The sequence below is a fragment of the Lithobates pipiens genome, unplaced genomic scaffold, assembly GCF_037356315.1.
Source record: "Lithobates pipiens isolate NorthernLeopardFrog02 unplaced genomic scaffold, aLitPip1_a1.2 Scaffold_18, whole genome shotgun sequence".
Classification (NCBI taxonomy): Eukaryota; Metazoa; Chordata; class Amphibia; order Anura; family Ranidae; genus Lithobates; species Lithobates pipiens.
This window is the reverse complement of record NW_027507758.1, coordinates 25992494-26013012: the sequence shown is the minus strand read 5'-3', so window position 1 is coordinate 26013012 and position 20519 is coordinate 25992494. Positions and strand designations below refer to the sequence as shown.

The 20519-nt window shown below is 46.7% G+C and overlaps 1 protein-coding gene across 2 annotated transcripts in view; it reads right to left on the bottom strand.

The window, feature by feature from the left end:
- The window catches only part of HAO1 (hydroxyacid oxidase 1), a 443817-nt gene that overhangs the window by 23974 nt on the left and 399324 nt on the right, over window positions 1–20519 (bottom strand). For both annotated transcript variants that reach the window (XM_077485491.1, XM_077485492.1), the window contains exons 2-3: window positions 19473–19624; window positions 14576–14831 (exon numbers count right to left, since the gene is read on the bottom strand). In XM_077485491.1, coding sequence (XP_077341617.1) covers window positions 14576–14831; window positions 19473–19624 — 408 coding nt within the window. The remainder of the gene's footprint in view (window positions 1–14575; window positions 14832–19472; window positions 19625–20519) is intronic.

The following is a 20519-nucleotide window of genomic DNA, read 5'->3' as shown; positions in this document are numbered from 1 at the left end:
TTGTAAATCTAAATGTTACTTTGTAAAAGTAGCAGTGACATAAATGCCATGCTGTACACAGCCTGTGCAGAGAGCAGAGTAGTGGGAGTGGTCAAGCAGGATCCACCCACCACAGACTGCCTGAAGAAAACTACAGGAGGGGGCGGAGACAAGACCAGTCACCCTGCACAGGGAGGGAGAGCAGAAGTGACTGGTCTTTATTATAGGAATCTCTGACACAGAGGAAGTCTCACACTGGATTACTGCACAGATCTGGAATAGACACAAAGCACACCAAGATTCAAGAATACACATGACTCTCATATGTAGACAATATTTCCTTATCCCAGAATTCAGCTTTAACCTAATAACTGAACAAACTTCTGTCCATCTACTTTGTTCTTGAAGACAGATTGCCTTACCTCTTATCAAGTGAGTTATATGTACATGTGTAGGTTCTGAATACTTTGGCTTGTTTTGAGGGAACTTTCTATGTAGTCCTATGGGGCTCTGTTTAAATCTATCACAGTCTATATGGAATGCCACATAATAACAAAATTCAGTGTTGTGCCGGAAAATTATGTTTTTTGGATAAAAGTCCGATTGCTTGTGTAGTATTTTTGCAAAATTTCTTTTTTGCATGTTTGTGACTTTTGTGGCCAGCAATGGTGTAGTCAGCCTAATGCCCCGAACACATGACCGGGTTTTCCGTCAGAATAAACTCTGACGGTTTTTCCGACGGAGTTCCGGTGAAACGGACTTGCCTTCACACGATCACACCAAAGTCCGATCGTTTAGAACACAATGACGTAAAACACGTACGACGGGAATAGAAAAAGGAAGTTCAATAGCCAGTAGCCAATAGCTGCCCTTGCATCATTTCTGGTCCGTCTGAACAGCATACAGATGAACTTTTTTTCCGATAGGAATTGATTCCGTTGGAAAGATTTAAAACATGTTCTATTTCTAGGTCCGTCAGAATTTTCGTAAACAAAAAAAAGTCCACTGAAGCCCACACACGATCGGAATATCCGATGAAATGATTCCGTCTGACTTTTTCTGCCGGAAAGTCCGACCGTGTGTACACGCCATTATTGTACCTCGACATGGGTGATTCTCTAAGCATAGAGTGTATGCCACACTGTTAATGCTTGCTCCAGCAGAGTGTGCTAGAGAGGTATTATTCTGTGTTATAGGTGTTTGATAGCCCAGCCAATCCGTGGGCCTGGGGAACCTGCTGAGGCATGCTGGGAGAACTGGTAAATATCTGAAGGCATTTTCTGTTATAGCCCTGTCTTCCTGAGCTTTTGCAATGTGAGGATCTTAGCTTAGAAGTTAATCTCACCTAAGACTAAGCCCTTGTACACACGGTCGTAGATTCCGATGGAATGTGTCCTATCGGACCATTTTGTCGGATATTCCGACTGTGTGTGGTCTGCATCGGACTGTTTCCGTCGGAATATCCGACGGACCAACTTTTCCAACTTGCCGGTAAAATTTTCCAACAAAATGCTCCTATCGGACATACTCCGATCATGTGTAGCCTACTCCGACGGACAAAGTGCCTCGCATGCTCAGATGAAATTCCTAGACCAAAGCTATTGGCTACTAGCCTGAACGTAGTCCCGTCGTAACGAAATAACGTCATCACGTTATGTACAATCGGATTTTCCGACAACTTAGTCCGACCGTGTGTATGCAACATCACTTCCGGAATTAATCCGTCGGAATTACTCCAACGGATTTGGTTGCTGGAATCTCCGACCGTGTGCACAAGGGCTTAGATCTAGTTCAGGAGTAGGCAACCTCGGCCCTCCAGCTGTTTTGAAACTACAAGACCCATGAGACCTTGCAAGACCTTGACAATCACAGGCATGACTCCTACAGGCAGAGCCATGATGGAATTTTTAGTTTCACCACAGCTGGAGTGCCGAGGTTGCCTCCCCCTAATCTAGTTCATGGAAGAATGCAGGGATCTCGACCTCCAGAGGGGGTGTGTTCCCCACATATGAACTTGTGGTGAGGTATAGTTGAGTGGGAGGTTATATACAAGAACCTTTCCATGTTGTCCTGCGTGGAAAGTGAAAATTTTAATACCATTTGAACATCAATTTCCAAAATTCCAGAGCTCTGAAGGAGTCCAGCCAGCACAGTCTGTGATTTTGAAGGTAACCATGACACAGAGAGAACTGGAATAAATGATGGTCTCCTCTAATATTTGAGATCCAGTGTACTTGGGGATATCCTGATCTGTCCCTCACCCCCTTCCCATATTCCCATGTGCAATAACCGTCTTTTGTTTTTATCTACTAAAGTGATTGGAATTAATTTTTTCTGAACATCCAGAGAAAAGAACCACACCTGAGATGAATGTTTCTGAAATTTAACAGCAAACAATGTCAATATAGTTTTTGGTAAGCGAAAAGTCAACATTCCTTAAAATTTTGTCAAACCTGGCTACCAAAAGTGAGCATGACAGAGACAATGCTCTAACCTGAGAAGCCCACTGTGAAAGGTTTTGAAAAATGGCACATCCAAATCCAGGTGTTCCAAGGCTCAGGATGTCCTTCCTACATCCAAAAATTATATATCTCACTCACGATATGGTTACCAAAAGTGCTACACTTGTTTTGGAGCAAGACAGATCGTCAAAGACATTTCTTCTCTATCATGCTCTGAGCTTAATTTAGTGCTTAATGAGTTCCAAAAAATAAGCAGCTTTTCATATAACTCTCCCATTCTTAAGGATAGTTCTTCCCATAGAGTACAAGACATGACACACAAGGCATGATTTACGGCCCATTGTGAGAGGGGAAACCCAACTGCACACTCTGTGGGTCACGCTCCCAGCTTACCTAGCCCCATCCACCTCTCCTTATACAACCTCTTACCAGCAGAAATAACTAATGGGCCAGCTGCTTAGAAGACAAGGGCCATTTAGTATGATACACAGCGATTAAACAAATCATCCTACATAGGTTGTATGTGTCTATCTGCAGTCTCCTCTTATCTACATCTGTTCAAAGTGCAGAATTTATAAAGCATGTCTGAGAGTTGAGAAAAAGGGGGCAGAGAGCTGAATGTAGACTCTGCAGAGCTCAGTGAGCAGAGCTCAGAGAGTTGATTGGAGGGAAGGAACACACCCCCCTCTACACAGCACATAGGAACAGAGCTGAGGCTGTCAATCTGCTGGAGGTTCTTCCCCGGTGACCTTTTTTCTCAAATGTTGGAAAACTTGTCAAAAGTAATTCATGCTGATAGCTAGGGATGAGCTTCGTGTTCGAGTCGAACATACGTTCGACTCGAACATCGGCTGTTCGTCCGTTCGGCGAAGTCCGAACATTTTGGTCCGTTCGCGCCAAATTCGTGTGGCGCTCACGGCCCACAATGCACTGCGATGGCGCAGTGCATTGCTGGCTCATGATTGGCCAAGCATGCACTGTGACCCCGCATGCTTGGCCAATCGCAGCGCCAGCAGCGAGGAGAGCCATGATTGGCCACAGGCAGGATGCCTGTGGCCAATCATAGCTCATGCTGTGTAGTGCACGCCCCACACTATATAAGGCCGCCAGCACGGCGGCCTTGTGTAGTGTGTTGGCGTCTGAAGCAGTGGGTGTTCTGTGTACCTTCAACACAGTACACACCGATCGTTTTCGGCCGATTTTCGATCTTGCTGTTGTGTAGTGGTTATTGTCTGCGTGCCCTGACCGCAGTATACACCGCTATATTCACCTCACCTATATATCTAGTGATCTATCTTTTATAATAGAGCTTGCTGTCTGTGTGCTCTGTACCCAGTACATACCGCTATATCAACCTACATAGCCGTTCTCTATTTGAGCCCACTTGCCATCTGCAGGAGTTATTGGAAGTTGTGTGTGCCTCCAGCACAGCACAGTATACATCTGTATATACTCCTTTATCTCTGGTGTTCTATAATAAAGGCATCTGCAGGAGTTAGTGGGTGTTCTGTGTACCTTCAGCACAGTACACACTGATAGTTTTCGGACAATTTTCGATCTTGCTGTTGTGTAGTGGTTGTTGTCTGCGTGCCCTGACCGCAGTATACACCGCTATATTCACCTCACCTATATAGTGATCTATCTTTTATAATAGAGCTTGCAGTCAGTAGTGTTAGGAGATAGTGCGTGCTGTCTGCGTGCTCTGTACCCAGTACATACCGCTATATCCACCTACATATCTGTTCTCTATTTGAGCCCACTTGCCATCTGCAGGAGTTATTGGAAGTTGTGTGTGCCTCCAGCACAGCACAGTATACATCTGTATATACCCCTTTATCTCTGGTGTTCTATAATAAAGGCATCTGCAGGAGTTAGTGGGTGTTCGGTGCCTCCAGCACAATATACACTACCCAACTGCTTTTTTACCCAACTCCCTTCAGGCCATTACCATGTCTGGAAGGCCAGCAAGGAGAGGCAGACAGGCGTGAGCCGATAAAAGAGGGCAAGCAGGCTCTGTGTCTAGAGACAACAGTGCTGGTCATCGACGCTGTGCATTGTCATCAGCACGTGGCCATGGGACACGCTTGTCCTTCTTTTCGGCAGCTGGACATGTTGAACCGCAACATACCAACGACTTGGTAGAGTGGATGACCAAGCCCTCTTCATCCTCCTCATCCTCTCTCACCCAGTCTCAGGGTACTAGGAAAGCAGCTGCCAACGCATCGTCTTCCCTCCTCTCAATGTCATCATCAGTGACTCCTTCCCTAGACCCACCACGTCCTCCTGAGGAGTCTCCTGAACTCTTTGAGCACAGTGTTGGGTACATGCTCCAGGAGGATGCCCAGTGTTTTGTGGGCTCTGATGATGACACTCAGCTAGAGGAAGGCAGTAGCGTGAGCGCAGAGAGAGGGGATGCTCAAGAAGGACAGCAATCTGGCAGTCATGTTCCACAAGCTGCAGCATACTGCTAGGTTTGCTACAGCGATGAAGAGGGAGGGGATGATGAGGGCACTGACTCCACGTGGGTGCCTGGAAGGAGAGAGGAGGAGGAGGAGGCACATGTCCAACGAGGCAGGATGCCCTCCGGGGGCCAGCTTAGGGGCAGCACACCGACTGAATCACACCGCAGAGCTCCGCCTGTGCAGAGCGCTGCCTCTGCGCGTTATTCTAAAAGTTCTTTGGTGTGGGCCTTTTTTGAGACGAGTGCATCAGATCGCACCGCTGCTATTTGCAACATATGTCTCAAGCGTATCTCACGTGGCCAAAACATCAGCCGCTTGGGCACCACATGCTTGACCAGACATATGTTGACCTGCAATGCAGCTCGTTGGCAAGCGTACCTCAAAGACCCACACCAAAGAACAAAGCAGACCTCTCCTTGCTCCTCATCAGCTGGCATCTCCAACCCCACTAGACCTTCAGTCCTCTCTGAAACCTGCTCTGAGAGGAATGAAGGTGTAGAATTAGGTGTGTCACAGCCAAGTGCTTCCGGGAACTCTGCTAGCGGTACACCCACGTCCGATTATAGCAGGCAAATGTCCCTGCCCCAGCTGCTGGACCGGTGAAAGAAGTTCACTCCCAGCCATCCACATGCCCAGCGGTTGAATGCTAGCTTGGCTAAACTGCTAGCACTTCAACTGCTGCCTTTTCAGTTGGTAGACTCGGCCCCCTTCCGTGAGTTTGTACAATGTGCGGTTCCTCAGTGGCAGGTCCCCAAACGCCACTTTTTCTCACGGAAGTCGATTCCGGCTCTCTACCGGCATGTGGAAGGCAATGTCCTTGCCTCGCTGGACAGGGTGGTCAGCGGTAAGGTGCATATTACCGCTGACTCATGGTCCAGCAGGCATGGACAGGGACGTTACCTGTCTTTCACGGCCCATTGGGTCACTCTTCTGGCAGCTGGGAAGGATGCAGGACAAGGTGCAGTAGTGTTGGAGGTTGTTCCGCCACCACGCCTCCAAAATGCTACTATTGGTTGTGACACACCTCTCTCCTCCACCCCCTCCTCTTCTTCTTCCTCCATGGCCTCTTCCAGTGCTCTGTCCTCAGAACCAGCGGTGCTCCGTAGGCGTTCCAGGGGCTACGCAAGTACGCAGGCAAAACGATGCCATGCCTTGCTTGCGCTGGTTTGTTTGGGGGACAGAAGCCACACTGGGGCGGATGTTTTGTCAGCTCTGCAGGGGCAGGCCAAGAGGTGGTTGACGCCACGCCAGCTTAAGCCAGGAATGGTGGTTTGCGACAATGGCACCAATCTCCTCTCCGCCCTCCGACAGGGACAACTGACCCATGTGCCCTGTGTAGCTCACGTCCTTAACCTGGTGGTGCAGCGGTTCTTGGGCAGGTACCCCGGCTTACAGGATGTCCTGAAGCAGGCCAGGAAAGTCTGTGTGCATTTCCGCTTATCATTTAATGCCTGTGCTCGGCTGGCTGAGCTCCAAAAGGAGTTGAACCTGCCCAAGAACCGCCTTATATGTGACATGCCCACCAGATGGAACTCAACATTGGCCATGCTGCAGCGGCTGCACACGCAGCAGAGGGCCATCAATGAGTACCTGTGCGACTACGGCACCAGGACAGGGTCAGGGGAGCTTGGTTTTTTCTCACCACGCCAGTGGGGCATGATCAGGGATGCATGCACTGTCCTGTCACCGTTTGAGGAGGCCACAAGGATGGTGAGCAGTGACAGTGCATGCATCAGTGACACTGTACCTCTTGTCCACCTCTTGGAGCATACGCTGCGTGGAATAATGGACAGGGCACTTGAGGCAGAACAGAGGCAGGAAGAGGAGGACTTCCTTGCCTCTCAAGGCCCCCTTTATCCAGACAGTGTTCCTGCTGTGCCACCCATCACACAGGAAGAGGATGAGGAGGAGGAAGAGGAGGAGGAGGATGATTGTGTCAGCATGGAGGTGGAGGCTGGCACTCAGCATCAGCAGCAGCAGTCTTGTAGGGATGATTTACAGTCCCAAGAAACACGTGGACTTGTACGTGGCTGGGAGGAGGTAGCTGCGGATCATGTTGTCCTTAGTGACCCAGAGGACTCCGGACCGAATGCCTCAGCTAACCTACGCTGCATGGCCTCCCTGATCCTGCAAAGCCTGCGGAAGAATCCTCGTATTCTTCGGATCAAGGAGAGGGACCATTACTGGCTGGCCACTCTCCTTGGTCCACGGTACAAGGGTAAGGTTGCCGACCTTATCTTGCCATCGCAGAGGGAGCAGAGGATGAGACATCTCCGGGAGGCCTTGCAGAAAGGTCTGTGCAACGCGTTCCCAGAGACTGGGAGGTTACAAACTCCTGGTCCTGGACAACGTGTTGCTGAGGCATCGGTCAGAAGGAGCGGTGGAGAAGGTGGCCGTCTGACTGATGCTTTCAGACAATTTTTTGGTCCGCAGCCCCAAGGTATGATCGGTTCCAGCACCCATCGCCAGCGTCTGATTTACATGGTGCAGGAATACCTAGGGGCAAGGTCAGACTTGGACACCTTTCCCACCGAAAATCCTCTGGCTTACTGGGTCTTGAGGATGGATCACTGGCCAGAGCTTGCACAGTATGCAATTGAGCTACTGGCCTGTCCTGCATCCAGCGTTCTTTCGGAACGCACCTTCAGTGCTGCTGGTGGCTTTGTTACCGATCACAGGGTGCGCCTGTCCACCGAATCAGTTGATCGACTGACCTTCATCAAGATGAATCAGTCTTGGATCACCCACAGCTACCAAGCACCTGAAGCTGATGTAACAGAATAATTTTTTTTGAAATATCACATCCCTTCAAGACTGCCTATGCTGATGCTGAGTGACTGTCCTGTTATGTTGATTGTCTATCCTCTTCCTCCTCCGCTGATATGTTGGAAGAACATTTCTGGTTCTGGTTGATGCCATCAGCCCAATTTTTCTGCCCCTGTTTAACAGGGGCGTTTAAGTACAATTTTTGATGCAATGCTTTGCAGCAGGGCTGATTCCTGCAATAAAACTAGAGTATATGGCAGAGGTTGCAGTGTGGTGGCACCAGCACCAGTGCCTAAGGCCCAATTTTTCTGCCCCTGTTTAACAGGGACATGTAATTACAATTCTTGATATAATATTTCACAGGAGGGCCCCTTCCTGTGCCCACCCAGAGTAACGGTGAGGACTTATAGTGTTGTGGCACCAGCACCACAACCACCAAAGGTCAATTTTTCTACCACTGTTCAACAATGGCATGTAATTACAATTCTTGATATAATCGTTCACAGCAGGGCGCTCCAGCGCCCACCAAGAGTCACTTTGAGGGCTTACAATGTTGTGGCAAAACCAACACCTTGTTCCGCCATTTCTGCAGAGCATATAGGGCAGGCCCCTACTTTCAAACATCCAATTTACAAACATCTCCTACTTGCAAACGGAAGGAGACAACAGCAAGTGAGATGAAAAAAGATGGACGACAAAACAAATTATACAGGGGTGATAACCCTTCCCTATGTTTTCCAAAAAGCTTTAAAATAGTTTTTTTGACTGGAGCTACACTTTAAAAATTTACCAGTTGAAAATTACAAACAGATTCAACTTAACACAACAAACCTACACAGTCCCTGACTTGTTTGCACCGCCTGTATACTGCTGTTCTGAGTATATAGGGCCTGGGGGAAACACGCATTTCCTTTTTTTAATATGGTTACAGGGTTCCCCTTAATATGCGTACAAGACCTAAAGGGGCTGGTAATGGGCAGGGAGGGCTACCCATGCCATTTTTCTCAATGATTTTCAACCATATTGCAGGAACCAGATATAACATTAAAACCGCAAGCAGTTTTAAATGGTGTTATTTCCGCTTAATGTCATTTTGTGCAGGGACTGTTCTAAACATGAGAAACACGTGGCACTTCACAGGCATACTACAGACACCCCCCAGGCACCATATTTAAAGGAATATTTCACTTTTTTTTTTCACTTTAATCGTCATTAAAATCAGTGCTCCCGCCAAAACGGCCATTTTTAAAAACATTTTAGGCATTGACCCATGTCCCCTGGGGCAGGAGCCAGGTCCCCAAACCCTTTTTAGGACAGTATCTTGCATATTAGCCGTTAAAATTAGCACTTTTCATTTTGAAAGTTCGAGTCCCATAGACTTCAATGGGGTTCTAAAGTTTGTTCGAATTTGGGGTCCGTTCGAAAGTTCTGGTGCGAACCGAACCGGGGGGTGTTCGGCTCATCCCTACTGATAGCAAAGTAATGAAGCCGCAGACAGAAATTACACTTATGCCGCGTACACATGAACGGACTATCCGGCGGACTTAGAAATAAGTTTTGACTCAAAATTGTTCGCCGGACTCGGCAGTCCGGCTGACAATCCGCCTGTCTGTGTGCTAGTCCGCCGGACTTTTGAAATCAACGGACTTGCCCACACAAGCAGAAAAGTCCATTCATTTTGAACGCCAGATAGACGGGACTAGCGAAGGAAGTCAATGTCGCCGTCTCCATCGGCGAGATTAACACCTCGCTGGCCCCGTCACCTGGTATGGACTTAAAGGGGAACCCCTACGCCAAGAAAACGGCGTGGGGGTCCCCCCAAAGTCCATAGCAGACCCTTATCCGAGCACGCAGCCCGGCCGGTCAGTAAAGGGGGTGGGGAAGAGTGAGCACCCCCCCTCCTGAGCCATACCAGGCCGTGTACCCACAACATGGGGGGTGCTTTGGGGAAGGGGGGGCCCTGCGGCCCCCCCACCCCAAAGCACCTTGTCCCCATGTTGATGAGGACAAGGAACTCTTCCCGACAACCCTGGCCATTGGTTGGCGGGGGGCTTATCAGAATCCGGATGTACCCCTACCCATTCACCTGGTGAAAAAAGTGTAAATAAGAAAAGACAACACAAGTTTTTAAAATAATTTATTAGACAGCTCCGGTGGTCTTCCGTCTTGGGGGGTCTTCTCACCGGACTCCTCCGCTATCTTCTGCTCGCGGAGGAGCCCAGCTTTCTTCTTAATCGCCGCCGCCGTCCAGGGGTCTTCTTCCGACTTTGAGGTCTTGTCCCCCTCTTTGGTTCTTCTTGCCGGGCCTCCGCTATCTTCTTAAAGCTCTTTTACTAGCGTTGGCCCGGTCTTCTGTCGCTGTCGCCTTCTTCTCTTCTCTTCTTCCTTGCGATGCTGACACAACGCTCTCTCTGGCCGCAATGGCAGGGACGCGTTGTGCAGCGACTTATATAGGGACAATGTGACATCAACAGCATCCTCCGGGACTGTGACATCATAACGGGTGGGGTCACCATGTGACAGCACCCGGTGACCCCGCCCCTTGTCCCTAGTAACGCTAGTAAAAGAGCTATAAGAAGATAGCGGAGGCCCGGCAAGAAGAACCGAAGAGGGGGGACAAGACCCCGAAGTCAGAAGAAGACCCCCAGACGGTGGCGGCGATGAAGAAGAAAGCCGGGCTAGTAATAGAGCTAGCAAAAGAGCAGAAGATAGCGGAGGAGTCCAACGAGAAGACCCCCCCAAGACGGAAGACCACCGGAGCTGTCTAATAAATTATTTTAAAAACTTGTGTTGTGTTTTTTTATTTACACTTTTTTCACCAGGTGAATGGGTAGGGGGTACATCATACCCCATACTCATTTACATAGGGTGGGGGGCCGGTATCTGGGGGCCCCCTTATTAAAGGGGCTGCGTGCTCAGATAAGGGTCTGATATGGACTTTGGGGGGAGCCCCACGCCGTTTTTTCGGCGTAGGGCTTCCCCTTTAAATCCATACCAGGTGACGGGGCTCGCGAGGTGTCAATCTCGCCGATGGAGGCGGCAAAATTGACTCCTGTGCTAGTCCCATCTACCTGGAGCCACGTTCAAAATGAACGGACTTTACTCTATGTGTGGGCAAGTCCATTCATTCAAAAGTCCGGCGGACTCTGCTGGACCTAGTCCGCTGGAAAAGTCCGGTCGTGTGTGGGCAGGTCCGCTCGGAAAAGTCCGGTGAACCTCTGCTGCAAAGTCTGGCGGGTTGTCCGCCGGACTAAGTCCACCGTACTAAGTCCGCCGGATTGTCCGATCGTGTGTACTAGGCATTAGTGCTTTTAATTAAGACAAGTATACACTATAGAGGGATATGCTTTGTCCATATTTCATGTCTGAGGTTTACAACCACTTTAAGAGGCCTAATACCCTGTAACATGTGTGCTCTCTGGCACTGGTACTCCCGCCAACACCTAATGCAGGGGTAGGCAACCTTGGCCCTCCAGCTGTCTTGAAACTACAAGTCCCATGAGACATTGCAAGACCCTGACAATAACAGGCATGACTCCTAGAGGCAGAGGCATGATGGGATTTGTAGTTTCACCACAGCTGGAGTGCCGAGGTTGCCTACCCCTGACTTAAAGTGGAAGTAAACTCCCTATCATTTTCATCCACGGAAGCTGCCATCATTGCCTCCGTTTAATCTTCAGCTGCCACGGTGCTGTACATGTGATCCGTTATGACACCAGCCATTGGGTGGTTTGATAGTTTGGTTGAGAGCACAGCCAATGTGCAGTTAGCATCCCCGACATGCCGTTTTTTGAAACTGTTTAAAGCGGAGGTCCACCCTAAAATGGACCTCCGCTCATCGGAATCCCCCCCCCCTCCGGCGCCACAATCGGCACCTTTCAGGGGGGAGGGGGGTGCAGTTACCTGGATAATCCAGGTAACTGCACCCACTTCCGGGCTAGCTCTCTGCGGAAAGGGGCGTACGTTACGCCCCTTTCCGCAAGCGCCCGCCCCCTTCAGCAAGTGCCCCGCTGCCTGCTGGGAAACACACAGCTCCCAGAGGCAGCGGGGACCGTCCGGATTGCGCCGCGCGGCTCGCGCATGCGCAGTAGGGAACCTGATTCCCATACCCAAGATGGCGGCGGCAGGACCCGGCAGACGAGCGATCGATCGGCTTCGGGTGCCGACATCGCGGGCGCGCTGGACAGGTAAGTGTCACTATTTAAAAGTCAGCAGCTGCAGTATTTGTAGCTGCTGGCTTTTAAAAAAAAAAAAAATATATAAAACGCGGAGTCCCGGTGGACTCCCGCTTTAAATCGATGCGTTTACTTCCACTTTAATGTATGATCAGTCCTAAACACCCCCTTACCATTATGACTAGAAAGCTAAGGTACCTAAACTTTTTCACAAAATACAGTGTTCATCCATGCAATCAAAGAAAGTGCTCCAGTCTATGTTGAGAGAGCGCCAGGTTGGGACGTTTCAGGAGACTATATATCTTCATCATACTGTTTACCTGGCAGGATTTGGTCTGAAAAATGTGCTGATCTTATTAAATTATTTAAGCTGCAAAACATGTATTCATGTGTAATGGTTGGTATTAAATAACACATAACTATCTAAATAATAAAAAAACAAAAGAAAGAAAACTTGAAGATAATAAAAAAAAAAAAAAAAAAAACTTTTATAATAGTTTTCCAAATTAAAATGGGCCTAAATGTGTGGTTAAAGCACCAGTAGAATTTTGATAAATACAATAAGTATTCCCCTGCTACCCAAACTAGATAATAAAAATGTTTGGTTGCAGCAAGCACTGACCAGGTCAAACACCACCCAACAAAAATAATGGAAAAAAAAAAAAATCTATATATGGTGCTACTCTCCAAAAATAAAGTGCTAAATAAAGTGCTACGTGTATTGGATCATGAACACTCAAAATTCATGCAAAAATGATCATAAATTGCATACATCAAAAAATACTACATCATCAATAATGAATGGGTGATACATATCCCATGTGAAAAAAAAAATGCAAATTCGAAATTCATTCAATATGGTGCATGCACCAGAGACCATATAAATCTAAACGTGATAAAGTGCAAGTGCTATGAAAACTTCACAGTAAGTAAAAGTTCAAAGTGAATAGAGTCTTCAAAGAAGGTGCTGGATCACCCCTGGCTATTCCTATGCTGTTCACCTTACAGCGGTAAGGAGCCACTTGCACCTTTAGGTGGAATTGCACTGAAGAAAAGGATCACCCAAGTCACATCGTCACTTTTATTAGTCGAATTCCAGCACTTTAAATCATCAGCATCTTCTTTGAAGACTCTATTCACTTTGAACTTTTACTTACTGTAAAGTTTTCATAGCACTTGCACTTTATCACGTTTAGATTTATATGGTCTCTGGTGCATGCACTATATTAAATGAATTTCAAATTAAAAACATTTTTTTCACATGGAATATGTATCACCCATTTATTATTGATGATGTCGTGTTTTTTGATATATGCAATTTATGATCATTTTCGCATGAATTTTGAGTGTTTATGATCCAATAACACGTAGCGCTTTATTTATCACTGTAGCATTTTATTTTTGGAGCGCAGCACCATATATTGCTTTTTTTTTACCAGTAGAATTTCATTTTCAGAAAGTTTGTTCAAATTTCTAATGCCCCATACACACGGATGGATTTTCCTACGGAAAATGTGCGATCGGATCATGTTGTCGGAAAATACGATTGTGTGTGGGCTCCATCTGACTTTTTCCGTCAGATTTTCCCGATGCACAATGTTTGAGAGCAGGATCTAAAATTTTCCGACAACAAAATCCGACCGTTTCAATTCCGATCGTGTGTAGAAAATTCTGACGGACAAAGTGCCACGTATGCTCAGAATAAACTAAGAGATGAAAGCTATGGGCTACTGGCCCGTTTATACTCCCAACGTACGTGTTTAACGTCACCTCGTTCCCAACTATTGGATTTTCCGGCCACTTTGCACGCCCGTGTATATGCAGGACAAGTTTGGCACAAAATCCGTCTTTTGTGGCCGGAATGTCTGACCGTGTGTATGGGGCATAATGGATAATGGGGTCAAATCGACAACCGTATTTTCCCTGTAGTGATGAGTAAATTAAGGAACAGGTTGGAAATTTGTTCTCGAACACACCAAATTTTAACAGGGAATATGGTTTTCATTCCATTCATTCCAAAATTTCAAGTAATTTTGAACTACGTTCATCATGTCTCTGATGGCATTATAGAATGTACTGGCAAAACCTACAAGGGTATGGCCAGCTTTATATCCACATTTAAAATGGTTCTAAAGGCAGCATTTTTTTTTTTTTTTTTTTTTATCCAATTATAAGATAAAAAAACCTTCTGTGTGCAACAGCCCCCCTAATACTTACCTGAGCCCCATCTGGATCCAGCGATGTTGCAAGAGAGACTCGGCTGTCCGGGACTCACCCTCCTCATTGGCTGAGACAGCAGCGGGTTGCCGTTGACTCCCACTACTGTCAATTAAAGTCAGTGAGCCAATGAGGAGAAAGATGGGGCGGGGGCCGAGTCTCAGCTGCGTGTTTGAATAGATACACAGAGCAGCGACTCGGCTCTAGTGCCCCCCATAACAAGCTGCTTGCTGTGGGGGCACTAGGCAGGAGGGAGGGGCCAGGAGCGCCGGCAGAGGACCTGAGAAGAAGAGGATCAGGGGCTGCTCTGTGCAAAACCATTACACAGAGCTGGTAAGTATAACATATTTTTTTATTTTTAACCAAAAAAAAGAACAAGACTTACATTTTCAAAGATATTAGTGTTACATCAGATTTGTGTGATCTTTGTCAAATAAGTAAATCATATTATCTGTACAATTTACAATAAATTCTTGAAAATTATGGCCAAGCTTTTATTAGAAATAATGAGTACCTGAGATGTGGGGGAAGCTGAAACTTGTTCCGCACATCGTCATGTCTTCTCCCCAGGTATGGTGTGTCCACTGTTAAGAAGATCCCTTTGTAGCCCATCCGTTCTGCCCTTTGTACCAGAGACTTCGTCAGGTTGCGATCTTTGTAGATATACAGCTGCATCCAACGTAAGCTGTCCGGAGCAGCTTCTGCCACTTCTTCAATGGAGGAGGTAGCCCAAGAGCTCAACATCATTCCAGTCCCAACAGCTTTACACGCTACCAAATAAAAATCAGATCAATCAATTAATTATTATTATATTATTTGCAGTGCCTTCAAGAAGTATTCATACCCCTTGAAATGTTCCACGTTGTGTCATGTTACAACCAAAAATGTAAATGTATTTTACTGGGATTTTTTGTGATAGACCAACACAAAGTGGCACATAATTGTGAAGTGGAAGGTAAAAAAAAAAAAAAATAAGTGTTTTTCAAAATTAAATAAATCTATGAAAATTGTGGCCTGCATTTGTTATCAGCCCCCATGAGTCAATACTTTGTAGAACCGCCTTTCACTGCAATTACAGCTGCAAGTCTTTTTGGGGGTGTTTCTTTCAGCTTTGCGCATCTAGAGAGGGACATTTCTGCCTATTCTTCTTTGCAAAATAGCTCAAGCTCTGTCAGATTGGATGGAAAACGTCTGTGAACAGCAATTTTCAAGTCTTGCCACAGATTGTCAATTGGATTTAGGTCTGGACATTGACTGGGCCATTCTAACAAATGGATATGCGTTGATCTAAACCAGTGATTCTCAACCAGGATTCCGTGGAACCCCAGGGTTCCTCCAGAGGTTGCTAGGGGTTCCTTCAGCATTGGGCAATTTCTGCCTCTCAGATAAGTTCCCACAGACACCATTCATCTTTTTAGCTATCTGTAAGGAGGTAATTCTTCCCAATGACCACAAGTGTAAGGACCATTCTTCCCACTGACCATCACACTAATGTATCACGAGTTGTGGGGGGGGGGGGGGGGGGGGGTTCTAAATTTTAGCAGGGGTTCCCCGAGACCGGAGAACTATTTCAAGGGTTTCTCTGTGTTGAAAAGGTTGAGAAAGGCTGATCCAAACCATTCCATTGTAGCTCTGGCTGTATGTTTCGGGTCGTTGTCCTGCTGGAAGGCAAACCTCCGCCCCAGTCTCAAGTCTTTTTCAGACTCTAATGCAGCATACACACGACCAGACTTTCCAGCAGACTAGGTCCGACGGTCTTCCCGACAGACTTTCGGCGGAGTTCCAATGGACTCCCACCAACTCTTACCAGCTTCCCTGTCCCTGCAGAAGAATAGCATCCCCACAACATTATGCTACCACCACCATGTTTCACGGTGGGGATGGTGTGTTCAGGGTCATGTGCAGTGTAAGGCCGCGTACACACGGGTGGACTGTCTGGCCAACTAAGTCCGTCAGACAATCCGACAGACAGTCCATCCTACTTTTGAATGAACGGACTTGACCACACACGATGAACAGACAGTCCGCTGAAAGCTTGCGCGATGACGTGTACAGCACGTATGACGGGACTAGAAATACGACGTCCAATACACTGCAATGCAACCTTCGGCCGTGTAAATCCTTTCTGAGCATGCGCCATACTTAGTCCGTCCAACTTGCCTACACACGAGCGGACTGTCCGCTGAAACCAAAGTTGGACAGACAATATTACGGAAATTCCGAAAGACTTAGTCCGCCAGACTGTCCGCTGAAAAAGTCCGCTGAAGCCCACACACGAGCGGACTGTCCGCTGAAACACGTTTCAGCGGACCAAGTCCGTCAGACAGTCCGCCCGTGTGTACGCGGCCTTAGTTTTCTGCCACACATAGCATTTTCCTTTTAGGCCAAAAAGATAAATCTGACCAAAGCACCTTCTTCCACATGTTTGCTGTGTCCCCCACATGGATTCTCGCAAACTGCAAACAGGACTTCTTAGGGCTTTCTTTCAACAATGGCTTTCTTCTTACCACTCTTCCATAAAGGGCAGATTTGTGGAGAGACGACTAATAGTTGTCCTGTGGACAGATTCTCCCCCCTGAGCTGTGGATCTCTGCAGATCCTCCAGAGTTACCATGGGCCTCTTGGCTCTTCTCTGATGAATGCTCTCCTTGCCCGGCCGGTCAGTTTAGGTGGACGACCATGTCAATGGTATGTTTTCAGTTGTGCCATACTCTTTCCATTGTCAGATGCTGGATTGAACGGTGCTCCATAAGATATTCAAAACTTGGGATCGTTTTTATAACCTAACCCTGCTTTTAACTTCTATCTCTGACCTGTCTGGTGTGTTCCTTGGCCTTCATGATGCAGTTTGTTCACTAAGGTTCTCTAACAAACCGCTGAGGGCTTCACAAAACAGCTGTATTCATACAGAGATTAAATTACACACAGGTGGACTCTATTTACTAATTAGGTGACTTCTGAAGGCATTTGGTTCCACTAGATTTAAGTTAGGGTTATCAGAGTAAAGGGGGCGCAATACAAATGCACGCCACACTATTCACATATTTATTTGTAAATCATTTTGAAAACCATTTATCATTTTCCATCCACTTCACAATTATATGCCACTTTGTGTTGGTCTATCACATAAAATCCCAATTAAATACATTTATGTTTTTGGCTGTAACATGACAAAATGTGGAACATTTCAAGGGGTATGCATACTTTCTCAAAGCTCTGTATATGGCGCCAACATATTACTGTGAACTTGTACTTTCCAATGCAGAGCAAAGCAACAGGCTACATAGCTGCCATATTTACTGGATGCACATGATCAGTCTTCCTTCACTTACCAACCACTGGTAGAAATACACCTGTAGGAGGAGCTGTACACGCACACAGGTTCTTTCTCTAATCAGTGCAGGGCAGCCAGGCACACAGCAACATTTCATCCACTCAGGCTCAATAAACAGTGCAGGGGTGTCTCTTTGAGGTTTTATGGCTAAGTAACTGGTAACTTGGGAGGACAATAGGGTATGGGATGCTCCAAGATGCTCAAACTGCAGAGGACTCTTCCCTATCTCTAGTCAGCAGCAAATGCAGTCATTCACCCCCAGCTGAGGACCAGGAGAATTGCTGGACACAAGTAGGAAGAATAGACTGAAGTAGTCAAGATTATTGCAACTGGGGACCACAAGACACTCCAGTACAGGGGCCCCTGGCTTTACTCACAGATTCTGGCAATGATCGGTCAAGAGATACAACCACCAGCTGAGTAGTCCAGCTTCCAGTCCAAGAAGGTGGGGGGTCCATGAACAAGTAGTCCCTCTTCCCTTGAGCATGAAGATCCCCACAGGGGGAGACCAGACTCTCAAGGTTCCAGAACTGTTTAACAACATTCCCAATCACCATCCAGGCACACCTCCCCAGGTCCCGCTAAATGTTTTTTATGCTGGTTATTTGAATTCTCCCCCCCCCCCCCCCCCCTAAGCACTAGAAACTTCTTCTAGAGGCAGGGGTGAGTAATCAAACTCCCAGCCTGTGAAACCCTGAAGAGACTAGACTAAACAATCACTGCTCCTATGATTACAGAGCAAGCCAAAAATGTAATTTATCTAGCAGCCTAGCTAGTAGGGGGCTACGCAGGTGTAATAAACATGTCACTTATCCTCTTCTTCCATGATGACACCCTGGGGGTTGGTGATTTTCAGCTCAATCACTGAGTGCTGTCTAATGTCGGTGGAGTAAACTTCCTGAGTGCTATGTGAGTTGCCATCTTGAGCTTTCTTCTTTAAAGGGATTGTAAAGTGAATTTTTTTATTTTTAAAAAATAACAAACATGTTATACTTACCTCCACTGTGCAGCTCGTTTTGCACAGAGTGGCCCCCGAACCTGCTCTTCTGGGGTCCCTCGGCGGCTGTCTCTGCTTCCTCCCGCAGGTACTTCTCACGTACATGTGAGCTCCCTCGCTATAGCCGCTCGCTGTATCACACGGCCCCGCCCCCCCGACGCCCGCGTCAGTGGATGTGATTGACAGCAGCGCAAGCCAATGGCTGCGCTGCTTTCCATCCAATCAGCGGCCAGGCTGAACGGTGGAAAGGACGTCGGGGGACTTTCGAGGGGTTAGGAAAGTAAAGCAGGGGGGCTGGGGGGCGCCGGGACTGTCAGATGTTTTTTCACCTTAATGCATAGAATGCATTAAGGTGAAAAAACATTTACCTTTACAGCCCCTTTAACAATTGGAGCAACCGGGAAGAAAAATAAATGCGTTGGTGAGGAGGGCAGCAGTTGGTGGAACCTGTTTTGCTTTATCTCATATCGGCAAAGCAAACATTCTTTATAAAAGGTACACTGAAACCTTCATGCCATGCCAGTCCCATGCAGGGACCCCAATATTACAAGTCCACAGTACACACCCATCATAGGTGAATCTTTATCCTTCTAACCCCCTTGGGATTCCAGGGGGGCCATATCATTACTGTATAAGAGTGTTCCATGTAGCACATGCATACCTCCAAACTTTCTGAGATTGGAACGAGGGACACCTATCAGCAAAAGTATGCAGGCATAGGACACACCCCCTACCACGCCCTCCTTAAAGGAGAATTGTACAAAAAAAAAAAATTTGTTAAATCTACAGGTGTTTTTTTTTTTACCACTACTATTCCTTTATACCGGCTTTTGGAATTTACAAATGCAGCAATTACAAATTGGATGAAAGGTTTAGCGCTGGGAAACACTTTTGATAGTTAAATAGTGCATTTTATATATAACTATATAGATCAGACCAAAATGAGGGACAGATGAGGAGAAAAGAGGGTCAGAGGGACTTTGTTCTGAATGAGGGACAGTCCCTCAAATTCAGGGACAGTTGGGAGCTATGCACGTAAACCACTGGCTGAGCACCATTGATCTCAATGAAGTCTCTTACCTCTGACAGTGGCAGTTTCCCCTTCGGGATGAGCCATTCTCTGCATTGCAGTGGCTGCTACGCATATAGGCATGCTGACTTTCTGTCCAAGTATAGTTGTTGAGAGATCTGTGATTGAAACATCTCTTAGAACACGAGGATGCAACCTGTATCTAATAAGAATGACATGTCAGTACAGCAAGCATGGCATTAAAGTCCCAATTTGAACGGCTATAAAATGTACCCATGCAGTGGGGTTAAATGCTCATTTGACTAGGGGAAAAGTAATAAGGTAAAATACACCCATGATTCCTTGCCCTTGCAGCAGGCTTCCTGCTCTTCACGCATAGTTAAAAAAAGACACAAGTCCATCCAATTCAACCAATAAAAAGGGGGGGGGTTATACTATCCCATATACACAATCCTATACCCACAGTTGATCCAGAGGAAGGCGGAAAAAATAAATAAATAAATAAAAAATAAAAAGCATGATCAAATTTTCTCCAGCAGGAGAAAAAATTCCTTCCTGATCCCCCGAGAGGCAATCAGATTTTCCCTGGATCAACTTTACCTATAAATGTCGGTAACCAGTTATATTTGTACATTTAGGAAGTAATCCAGGCCTCTTTTAAAACAATCTACTGAGCTGACCAGAACCACCTCTGGAGGGAGTCTATTCCACATTTTCACAGCTCTTACAGTGAAGAAACCTTTCAGTTTTTGGAGATGAAATCTTTTTTCCTCCAGACCTAAAGCGTGCCCCCTTGTCCAAAGTGCCTGCAGACTCAACACCAAGTTCACTATATGGACCCCTTATATATTTGTACATGTTGATCCTATCCCATGCGATCAGTCCCCCACCGCCACTTAAAGTGGAACTAAACTGTATCTGAGCACCACATTTTTTTTTTTTTTATTCCTTTTTAATATTCATTTCATTTTTGTTCATTCATTTTGTAATATTCAAAGAAAGCTCCCCCTTCCATCCATGTCTCCATGCTTTATTTTGTTAAGAAATCACTTTGAAACACACGTCCTTAGCATTTCCATCTGCGGCCATCTTGTGTA